The 12,055-nt window shown below is 46.5% G+C and overlaps 1 protein-coding gene across 1 annotated transcript in view; it reads left to right on the top strand.

Annotated features, from left to right (window-relative positions):
- SPTBN5 (spectrin beta, non-erythrocytic 5) overlaps positions 1-12,055 on the top strand; it is a 1,780,873-nt gene that overhangs the window by 849,153 nt on the left and 919,665 nt on the right. The window contains exon 33 of the mRNA XM_069208774.1: positions 2,258-2,368. Coding sequence (XP_069064875.1) covers positions 2,258-2,368 — 111 coding nt within the window. The remainder of the gene's footprint in view (positions 1-2,257; positions 2,369-12,055) is intronic.

The raw sequence follows: 12,055 nt of genomic DNA, 5'->3' as shown, positions 1-12,055 counted from the left end.
CACTTCTCGTAGCACTTACATCAGCCAAAAGAGTGAGTGAGCGTCCCGCTTTGTCACAGACGAGCGGGAAGACCATTGCAAGGTAAAGTCAGGGCACATTCCACCAGAGCTGTTTCAACTGCCGTGCAGCAACATGGTCCAGTAGGCTCACCTTTGTCAGACATTATTGCCTGGATGCAGCTGACAAGGCTGTTGCGGCTGTGGGACAAGCGTTGTTGCAACATCTGTTCCAATAAGGTGAGCCTTTTGATATTTTTTCCCACCGTCCGCTGTGTTATCATGCTATTGGTGTTTATTACTGTTTATTGCTAACTATTCTGAAGCAAATGTGAATCTATGAAAGATCCAATACTGGAGAAGAAAATGAGTTACTTACCTGTAACTGTAGTTCTTCAGTATTGGTATTCTTCATAGATTTGCATGCGACCCGCCCTCCTCCCCTTACAGGCTCCCCATTGGTATCTTAATATTGTTTTGGTACACTGGGGCACAAAAATATGCTGGAATCAGCCTCTCTTGGTAGGGTGCCATTGTCTGATTTGCTAACGTTTGTAGTTTGGTCCTTTTTACAAAAAAGGAGACAGGTAAGTTATAAAAAAAATGACTTATTGCCATTGGGGCCTATCCATGTGATGTACATTGCTTTACTATGGTACCATGGGACTCCCACTTGAATGACCGGTAATAATTCAAGCATGTGAATCTATAAAAGATACCAATACTGGAGAATTACAGTTACAGGTAAGTAACTTAGGGCCAGATATACGAAAATGCAGTTCTGCATTTCTTAAATAGCGACTTCATAGAAATCGCTATTTAAGAAATGCAAACTGCAATGTACAAAGATACCGATTTTCCTAAGAGCGATTCCTACAAAGTAGGAATCGCTATTAGGAAATTACTATTAAGAAATCCCATTGCATTTGAGTCAGTGGGCCAGTTTTACTTTTCCCTAATAGCGATTTCTTATTAGGAAATCACTATTTAGGAAATGCAAAACACAGGCTGGCAATTAGCAAAAGGCCCCCTTGATGCACCCCAAAAATAGGGGTGCTCTATTGCAATAAAAAAAAAAACACTTTGTGGTGCTTTTTTTCAATTTCATTTGCTTAAAATCAACTTCAAGTCGATGGTAATTGCATCTCCTAAATTCCCAAGTTGCATTTAGGAAATGCATGGTACATCAGAATAGGAATCGCAAATAGGAGATCCCTATTTGCGATTTCCTATTCTGGGAATCACAAAGGTAGAAATCACAATTTGTGATTCCTTAAAGGGCTTTGTACATAAGAAAAAACAATTTTCCATTTCTTAATGGGCCAAAATAGCGATTTGGACAATTAAGAAATGCAAACTGGCTTCATACATCTGGCCCTAATTTTCTTCCTTGGTGTCATGGAAGAATACAGCAAGTGGACTAGGAGGAGACTGTGATCAGGTTAGATGTTATTTCACCCACTGTCATTGAGAAGGACGAATGCTGCTAAGGTTGTTTGTGGTACATTTCAGAAAAGGGTCTCCCTTACAGATAAAGGAAGAACAACAGGGATTCGCTGTTGAGCAAAGCAAAGGCCAATTCATGTACACAGGGAGGGAATGGAAGATAGCTCATTTGTGAATCATAGACAGGAACTGAATATCTGATTTAGAAAGGAGATCTGAACAGTGCTATTGCTTCTTTTTGATGTAGGGAAAACCATTTGTGTGAGCTAGCAGTCAGTGATAGGTAGGCTGTTGCCCTGCAGCATTAAGAGAAATTTAGTGGTGGGAGAGGCCTCTCAAGCTAAAGAGCTAGATCTCTTGTCCTATACTAATCCTTAAATACGCAGTCACCAGGGCTAGAGCGGCCATACGGGGCACAGGGTCTCCCAGGGTCTCTCCTATACCTCCATCCCATCAAAGGGCTGAGGAGCAGAGGGCTGTTTTCAGGAATAGCTGGACAGATGGCGTGTTAAGGTTCCAACCTGGCAAATATCCATGTGGTTACACACATATCTTTCCTTGTTGACCAATTATAAATTGACCACCATTGACCACAGTATAGATATATAAATGATGTTCACCCAAATTTAATGCAAGTGAATTTATCCAAAGTGCTTATCTTGAAAAAATATCATGTTCTAACCCTCACTGACAAACCTTGTACACTATTGGTGTTAGAAACAACTTAGTATTATCTGTTTGTATGCCTTAGATATGGTGTAACCCCAAATGTTATATTTGTACATATTTACCACATTCTTCGATTTTGTGGCAGGAGAAGATCACAAGCGTTCCAGATGGCATTGCTAATGACCTGAGCGGTGTACAGTCCCAACTGCGCAAACATGAGGCGTTGGAGCACGGGTTAAGTGGAAATGAGCAGCAGGTATGAAACCTTTGTCAGCTTTATCTTGTCAGGTCTTCTTATTTATCCTTATTGATTGTTTTGATAATTTTACAAAAATAACCTGAAAATTCTTTCCAAATGAGCATGTTGAGCTACCCTCTGAAGTTCCTGCTTGAGACTGTTCTGGAAACTCGTGAAGATGTCAGACCATGGGACTTGATGATGGAAGCACCTCAGAAGTGACAAGATATGCTTCTTCACAACCTCTGGGGACCCCTGTCATGTAGTTTAACGCAGTATGCAATGGGCTCCCTTGCAGGAATATGGAGACACACAACTGTGGTACTAAGGGAGCTGTAAAGAAATAGGGGATACCACCTATAACTCATAAGTAATAATGCTGTCCCATGATCCAAACCTAACCTCCTACCCAGTGATAGAGCACTTCAGTGAAAGAGAATTCCTGAAATCTGGTTTATCTGGGGCTTACGCCTAAAGAGGGATGATGGCACCTTAGATTTAAGAAGAGAAGGAATCAGTATCACCTGCCTATCATGTGCTACAGGATTAAACAATTTGAATGTATCACATAGTAAATCATGAATAAACCGATTTTGGAGAAGTCAGGAACAGCTAACAAAAGAGTCAAGAATAGGAAAAAAAACACAGAGATCAGATTAAATACCCAATTCTCCGCTGATGCATGTGACTACCTTTACTACTGCATGACCACATCCTCCATCTACTTTTCTGTACCCACCCCTCTGCCTGGTGATGCAACAGTGAGTGGAATTGGGGAGGAGTAAGGACCGAGAGGAAGATCCTAACAGCGAGTCATGCCTATCAGAGCATCAAAACTAACACACCAACAGATTGTTCAGCCACCAAAGTACTGTGTCCTGATAATCAAAAGAAGAACAGAATATGTGAGGGATGTTTATTGAAAAAGATTTAGTTTTTCCTAAAACAGGTGACCATGAGGAGATGAACAAGATATTTCAAAATCTACCAGGTTTTCAGCAAAGGGGAACATTCAAGATTTAGAGGTTGTGAGCAGAAGTAAAGCAACACGTGGCACATAAGTGCCTATCAGAATGCTGCATATTCAACTAATAGCTGTGGTGAGTGGAACTTCTATATCTGGACCCTCGTATTTGTCCTGGATAAACAGACTATGTTAGAACTCCCTTTATGGTTGAGTCCACCCCAGTGGTACTATCCTACTCTGAAATGGGGGGCTGCCGATGATAAAGGAGGTCATGAGAAGTTGTGGGTGAGGCAACATCTTAAATATCTTTTTGATCCCTGTAGGCTATTGTGTTAGTGATCCATATGTATTCTTAACCAGGGTCATTTAATACCCAAGCTCTTTTTCCCGATTCAGGAGCTCAGCTGATACCATACCAAGGGTTCAAGCCCTGGGAGTCACCTTACGCACTCCACCAGAGGCCAGCAGGGCTCAGGGAGGTCCATTTGCAGCAGGTCAGTGGGGCAGTTTGTAGAGAGGCCTTTGGAGCTTGCTGTGTCCCTGTAGCTCAGAACAGGAGGGTCAGTCAGCTGATCCTCAGAGTCACTTCAGCCTGGAATGCAGGACCAGTCTTGCTTCTCAGGAGGCAGTACAGGCCTCAAGCAGGAGGGCAGCAGGGTGTTCTTCTGTAGTATCCAAAGGTTCAGGAGTACACTGAAGAGTGGGTTGGAGGGTCTCCTCTTAATACCTGGTGCCCACTTTGAAGAGGGAGAAGCTTCTGGAGTTTCCCCTTATGGAGGTGCCAGGAATTTTCTATCTCCTTGTCCTGGTCCCAGTCTGTCAGGATCACAATAAGCTTATGTGAAGTCCTTTGTGTGTGAGCTGAGTCATGTCTTTGAAGTGCAAGTGTGGTAGGTGACAGCTCCGCCCCCTCATCCTGCCAGAGAAGGCCCATATTGCCAGCACCCAGACCCTCTATTGTGATACTGTCTCAGAGGAATACACTAAAGGCCAACTACACTTAGTCATGTAACCCAGGAACAGGCTGCAGGTACCAAATGGTTAGGACAGTAATATGCCAACGTTCTAAAAGGGGCATTTTCAGAATTGTAACTTAAAATCTGCCTTCACCATTAAATCCTTAGACACCAAACATGACTTTCCCACCTGCTCCCAATCAAAATGTATCATTTATTAAATATATTAGGGTAACCCAGCCTATGGGAGAGGTAGGCCTTGCAGTAGTGAAAAACAAATTTGAGAGTTTTTCACTACTAGAATATATTAAACTTCAAATTACATGTCCAGCCTTTTAAATACAATGCAGAATCCTAAGGCCAATAAAAACAAATTCAGCAAAATAGGAGGAGTGATGCAAAACATTGAGAAAAGACCAGCCTAAGAATGCCAGTTCTAACAATGAGGTTGACTAAATACAATGGTACTCGCTTCTTCAGACATATCAAACTGTCAGGTTGTTAGCACCAAGAAGTGATACTGTGATTATCCAGTATTGGATCTTTCATAAATTAATATGCTTGAATCATCCCCGTCGTCGAAGTCCCACAGTACATGAAAAGCAATAAGCACCAAAACAATTTCCATAGGCTATAATGTTAACCCAATTGACTCATATAGCTTATCTCTGTCCTTTTGTGAAAAGGACCCAAACCTGGCTGCTGGCCAATCAGGCACCAGCACCCTCTAGAATGCTCTCCACAGAAGCTCTTTCTCTCAGATTTTCTACTGCACGTCGTGTGAAGGGAGTGTCCCTGAGCTCTGCTCAGTTTTTCTACTTTTTCAGAAGATTTTCTCTCAGAAAACCTCAAAAAGATGTCAGATTCTGCTAGGAAAGGCTTTTTCCGCCCTTGTAGAACCTGTGGCAAGAAAAGACTGCATGTGGATGATCCACACAAAAACTGCTTATACTGCTTGTATTCCAGAACACCACGTGAAAGACTACAAAATATGCCGCACTTTCTCTGCAAAAACACTCAGGGACATTGAGGCGAGACTTTTAACATGGTTACAGGCAAAATCCTGTACTTCAGGTGGGGATAGTGAATCAGAAAGGCCACATAAAAGGTCCAGATCTGAGGACCTGGGTCAGCTGAAAGATCCAGAAAGCGTAAAAAAATGCATCATAAAGAAGGTGCAAAAGGCGTACAGGACTCAATTTCATCTGAGCCATCCTCTCCTCGACGAAATAAGGAGTCATCACACCGTTCTCCTTCATCTGAGCCTTCTACCTCTAGAAAGGTGTCTATCAAGTTGACGACAACACCACTGTCGACGACAGTGACGACGACGACGGTTTTCACATCTACCGTCTCCACCACCACGTCGACGAGACCGTCGTTGACTACGACTACGACAATGTCCGTGGTAAAGGCTCCTATTCCTTCCATTAAACCACCATCGACGAAGGCTCCAGAAAAGACTTCGCCGCTCCAGGTAACGTTGATGCCATCGTCGACGAGAACATCGTCGTTGACAACATCGTCTATGAAAATCCCTTCGACTGCAACACCGTTGACTAGAGTTCTGTCGGCTACATCACCGTTGACGAGGACACCGCCGACGAGGACACCGTTGACGAGACCTTCGTTGATAGAAAAATCATCCACGACCTCAGTTCCGTCGACGAGACCATTGTCGTCGACACCATCGAAGATGCCAATGGTAGCTGTGAGTCAAATGGATGTTATTCCTATTTCTTCTGGGTCTCCTGATCTTCACGCTACAGTTAAAATCACCGCAATGTCCAGGTCTGCAATATATCCTCAGGATACTTCACCAAGTAAGGTGACAACTTTGCTGCCTAGTCATCTGCTGGACTGGGAAGAGTCAGATGAGGGCCCATTTGGGGATGCACACAGCCCATCCCAGTTGCACGTCAAGTATCAGGAGGAGGAGGATGATGATGAGTACGATCAATACCAGCCTTATTACTCTCATCAGGGACGATATTATGAACCTCCACCTCAACCTAGAGACACTGTTCAGATGCCTGCCTCCTTGATTCAGGACTTGCAGTCAATGTTGCAGGATTATAGGAGGAGGTTCCCAGCTACAGCGGAGGAGCAACCACCACGTTCAACTTCTCCTGTTACACCAAGGAGTGTACCTCCACCTCCAGCTACTCCTAGGATGACTCCACAATCTGCGTTAGCCGCTCCCCCTAGAGATGAGGTTTTGACGTCTGGGGAAGAAGAAGAAGGTGCAATTTCAACACCACAGCATCCTAGTGAGGAATGGGACGACTATCTAGCCCCCTATTCCTTCTCCACCACCTCCTCCTCCTTCAGATTCTCCACCGGAGGATATAGGTGGTTTTCACAATTTGATGAATAGGGCGACCAAGCGTTTCCACTTGCCAACATTGGTCTCACAGTCTGAATGCTTCCTCCATGACTTTAAGGAACACGCAAGGAAGTCTGTGAGGGCCATCCCTATCATTGACTTCATTTGGAGTGAGGGGATCAAGATCATGCAGAACCCAGCAACAGTTCCACCAGTGCCACAGAAGCTCAACAAAAAATATCAGGCAACTCAGGACTCTCCGGCATGTTTGACTGGCCATCCAAAACCAGACTCTGTCATCTCCCAAGCTGCTCAAAGGTGTTCTAAGAACCCGTCAGCAGCTATATCTACTCCTCCTGATAGAGAAGGAAGGAGACTGGATAATGTGAGCAAGAGAGTCTCATCCATGTCGACCATAACTGTTCGGGCAGCAAATTCCCTGGCGATTTTGTGGTCGGATATGAATGCTTTCACGGACCTTATTCCGGAGAGCAAACAGGCAGAGGCACGAATGATCCTTTAAGAAGGAGGGCGTACGTCTGAAGAAATAATTGACTGTGCCATGGATATAGCCTCCACCAGGTGGGATTACGCCTCAAGGGCTAGTTGAAAGCCACCTCTTTCAGACCAGAGGTACAGTCCAGAATTCTTGACATGCCGTACGATGGAGAGTCTCTCTTCAGCAAACAAGTAGACAAGGCATTGCAGGCCATCAAGGCTGACACGGACACTGCTCGGTCCCTGGGTACTTTGCAGTACCAGAAGCAGCCCTTTCGGGGTGCAAGAGGTAGGGGTTTTACAACATTTTGAGGTTCCTACCACAGGCAGTATCAACAGCCTCAGTATAGACCAGCCTATCAGCAACAATATAGGCAACCATCCACCGCCTCGTACTCTAAACAGGGAGAAAGGAGAAAGCAGAGTTCCCAAACCCGGGATCAGCCTAGGAAACAATGATTCTTATCAGACACCGGCTATGCTTCCTCAGTATTCACAGAGCCATCAAGTGGGAGCGAACATCTCCGATTACCTCCAGAATTGGAAAAGCATAACATCGGACAAATGGGTGCTGGATATAGTGGCTCGAGGTCATATGTTGGAATTTATACAAAAACCACCACACCATCCGCCAGGAAAATCTAAACTGCTTCATCTTCGCTTGCTTCAGCAGGCGGTGTTCCTGATGCTCGCCAAGGGAGCGATAGAGAAGGTTCCAGTTCAGCAAAGAGGACTCAGGTTCTATTCCTGGTTCTTTCTAAAAAGGAAGAGGTCAGGGGAATGGAGGCCGATCCTAGATCTCAGGAAGCTGAACAAGTTTCTACGGAAACAATCCTTTTGTATGATCACGCTGTCAGATATCCTGCACCTTTTGAACCCTGGAGACTACATGACAACAATGGATCTCCAGGATGCTTAATTTTACATACCGATACATGTAAAACATCGCAAGTATCTCCGCTTCACTGTGGCTGGTGCCCAATATCAATTCAAAGTCCTCCCATTCAGCTTGAAGTCAGCTCCACAAATTTCACGAAATGTCTTGCCCCAGTAGCAGGCTATCTCCGCAAAAGGGGTTTTCAGGTGTTCCCATACCTGGACGACTAGCTGATAAAAGCTCCTTCATCACAGCTAGCGTCCAAGGCTACCAACGTCTGCCTAGAACTATTTCACAGTTTGGGACTAACGGTGAATGTCCAGAAATCAGTCACTTTTCCCACACGCAGGATAGTCTTTTTGGGTGCAGAACTCGACACCATTGAAAACAAAGCGTACCTCACTCAGGCACGGCAGCAGAAACTAGCCAACTTGGCTGTCAGGATCTCAAAAAGAAGGTCCGTTTCAGTACGAGTGTTCAAGTCGCTCCTAGGCATGATCTCCTCAGCCATCATCCTGGTTCATTTGGCAAGATTGAGAATGAAACCTTTGCAGGAGGAGTTACAGCTGCAATGGACCCAGTCACAAGGATCCTTCGAGGATTTGATAAGTGTTACACCAAAGGTAGTGGGGGCATTGCGATGGTGGTCTCAAGTCAACCATCTTTCTCAAGGGCTAACCTTTCTCACGCCAATGACAGACTTCATCATCACAACAGACGCTTCATTGGAAGGTTGGGGAGGTCATTTACAAGACATGTGCATTCAGGGAAGATGGTCAGACACCAGAGAGGAATGCACATAAATCTGTTGGAATTAAAAGCAATTTTTCTCACTCTCTAAGTGTTCCTTCCACGTATTGCAGGGTCATCTGGGTTGGTCCATATAGACAACACAACAAGCATGTTCTATATCAACCATCAGGGAGGAACAAGATCCCTCTCCCTCTCAAGGGAAGCTCAATCTCTTTGGGACTGGCTCATGCTCACAACATTTGCCTCAGGATGGAGCACCTGCCAGGTGTCAACAACGTCCTGGCGGACTCTCTCAGCAGGACGGATGACAACTGCCACAAATGGGAACTCGACCAGAGGATACTGGACAGCGTCTTCCAATGCTGGGGACGACTGACCCTGGATTTGTTTGCCACCAATCAGAATGCCAAATGCCAATTCTACGCCAGTCGATACCCACTCCCGGGGTCGTGGGCAAATGCTCTTTCGATGAGATGGTCCGGGATCTTTGCGTACGCTTTTGCCCCCATCCCAATGATTACCAGACCCTTGAGGAAGATAAAGTCGGAGGGCTGCAAGATCATACTCATAGCGCCCAGGTGGCCCAGGCAGTATTGATACACGGAGCTTCTACTCCTGTCGGTGACCAATCCCATTCGCCTTCCCTGCAACCACAACCTTCTCACGAAGACTCAAGGTCAAATTCTTCATCCGGATCCAGCATCTCTGCAATTGTGCGCTTGGCTCTTGAGTTCCGTGAGTTCCAAGGTATGAACATTCAAGAAGAATGTAGACTGATTTTATGTAGGGCACGAGCCGTCAGTACAAATAAGACATACAAACTCAGATGGAAGAGATTTTGGCCCTCATTCTGACCTTGGCGGGCGGCGGAGGCCGCCCGCCAAAGTCCCGCCGTCAGGTTACCGTTCCGCGGTCGAAAGACCGCGGCGGTAATTCTGACTTTCCCGCTGGGCTGGCGGGCGGTCTCCTTCAGACCGCCAGCCAGCCCAGCGGGAAAGAGGCTTCCACGATGAAGCCGGCTCGGAATCGAGCCGGCGGAGTGGAAGCTGTGCGACGGGTGCAGTTGCACCCGTCGCGTATTTCACTGTCTGCGCAGCAGACAGTGAAATACATGTAGGGGCCCTCTTACGGGGGCCCCTGCAATGCCCATGCCAGTGGCATGGGCACTGCAGGGGCCCCCAGGGGCCCCGCGACCCCCCCTACCGCCATCCGGATCTCGGCGGTCCGACCGCCGGGATCTGGATGGCGGTAGGGGGGGTCAGAATCCCCGCGGCGGTGCAGCAAGCTGCGCCGCCGCGGAGGATTCAATGGGGCCGCGGTACACTGGCGGGACCCCGCCAGTGGTGCCGGTCCGACCGCGGCTTTACCGCCGCGGTCGGAATCCCCATTGAAGCACCGCCGGCTTGTCGGCGGTGCTCCCGCGGTCCTCCGCCCTGGCGGTCAAAGACCGCCAGGGTCAGAATGAGGGCCTTTGTGTCTGGTGTCTACAGAACAACTTCCATTTGTTAAAGATTAAGCCGGAGCAAATTCTCTCATATCTTCTCACCCTGTCAAAGCTGGGCTATGTGTTGCATCCGTTAAGATCCATTTGGCAGCTATAGCTTCCTATAGACGCTCAGCGGATATGCCCTCACTTGGCTCATCCAGAATTATTAAACAGTTCATGAAGGGCCTCTTTGGCACTTTTCCTCCGGTGCGTCCACCTCCACCATAGTGGCATCTGAAAATAGTCCTGCCCCAGCTAATGAAAGCTCCGTTCGAACCTATTCACAGAGCGGAACACAAATACATCACATGGACGGTGGCAACTCTGCTTGCTCTTACATCCACCAGAAGAGTCAGCGATATACATGCCTTTACTATTAAGGAACCCTTCCTTGTCTTTTCAGATGACTTTTTCCTTCTTAGGACTAACCCCTGGTACATTCCTAAAATGCCCTCATCCTTTCACCTAAATGAGCCAGTAATATTAAGAACTTTTTTCCCAAATCCGTCAACAATTACAGAAAAGACTCTGCATTCGTTGGATATCAAGAGATGCCTGAAATTTTACCTTCAAAGTACCAAGCAGCTTAGGAAGACAGATCAGCAGCTTGTATCTTATGCTTTTGGATTGCAAGGGGCAGGGGTCACTAAGGCCACCATAGCCCGGTGGATTGCATCTACAATTCAGTTTTGCCACACGAAAGCAGGAAAACCATTGTCTAAGCGCCCAAGAATGCACTCCACAAGAGCAGTCTCCACATCGGCTGTTTTGTTTCAGGTCATTACTCTGGATAAAATATGTCAGGCTGCATTGTGGAAGACTACACACTCCTTGTAGGAAGTTGTCTCTGTATATACTATTTCAAAGTAAGAAATAGTGTGCACAGAGTCCAAGGGTTCCCCTTAGAGGTAAGATAGTGGCAAAAGTAGATAATTCTAATGCTCTATTTTGTGGTAGTGTTGTCGAGCAGTTGGCTTATCAGAGGGTAGTGTTAAGCATTTGTTGTACACACACAGGCAATAAATGAGGAACACACACTCAAAGACTTACTCCAGGCCAATAGGTTTTTATATTGAAAAATATATTTTCTTGGTTTATTTTAAGAACCACAGGTTCAAGATTTACATTAAACAGTTTAAATGTAAGGTACTTCACTTAGATACTTTAGGAACTTTGAATGTAAACAATATCATGCACAGTCATTGTAAAAATGGCAATAAGCTATTTTCAAAGTGGACACAGTGCAAAAATCAACAATTCCTGGGGGAAGAAAACGTTAGATTAGGAGGTAAGTAAAACACTTACAAGTCTCCGTTGTGGGGCATAGGCAGCCCACCGTTGGGTTTTCAAGGCAACCCCAAAGTTACCACACCAGCAGCTCAGGGCCGGTCAGGTGCAGAGGTCCAAGAGGTGCCCAAAACACATAGACGCCTATGGAGAACAGGGGTGCTCTAGTTCAAGTCTGCCAACAGGTAAGTACCTGCGTCCTCGGGGGCAGACCAGGGGGGTTTTGTAGAGCACTGGGGGGGACACAAGTAGGCACACAGAAAAACACCCTCAGCAGCACAGGGGCGGCTGAGTGCAGTGTACAAAGCAGGCCTCAGGTTTGTACTAGAAATCAATGGAGGGACCCGGGGGTCACTCTGGCGGTGTAGGCAGGGCACAGGGGGGGCTTCTCGGACAAGCCACCGACTGGGCTAGGCAGAGGGTCGCCTGGTGGTCACTTCTGTACTGAAGTTCAGTTCCTTCTGGTCCTGGGGGCTGCGGGTGCAGTGCTTGGTCCAGGCAGTCGGGGTCATGGGTAGCCTCTGGATTCTCTCTGCATGCGTCGCTGTGGGGGTC

The sequence above is a fragment of the Pleurodeles waltl genome, chromosome 9, assembly GCF_031143425.1.
Source record: "Pleurodeles waltl isolate 20211129_DDA chromosome 9, aPleWal1.hap1.20221129, whole genome shotgun sequence".
NCBI lineage: Eukaryota > Metazoa > Chordata > Amphibia > Caudata > Salamandridae > Pleurodeles > Pleurodeles waltl.
This window is presented reverse-complemented; position numbering and strand designations above follow the sequence as displayed.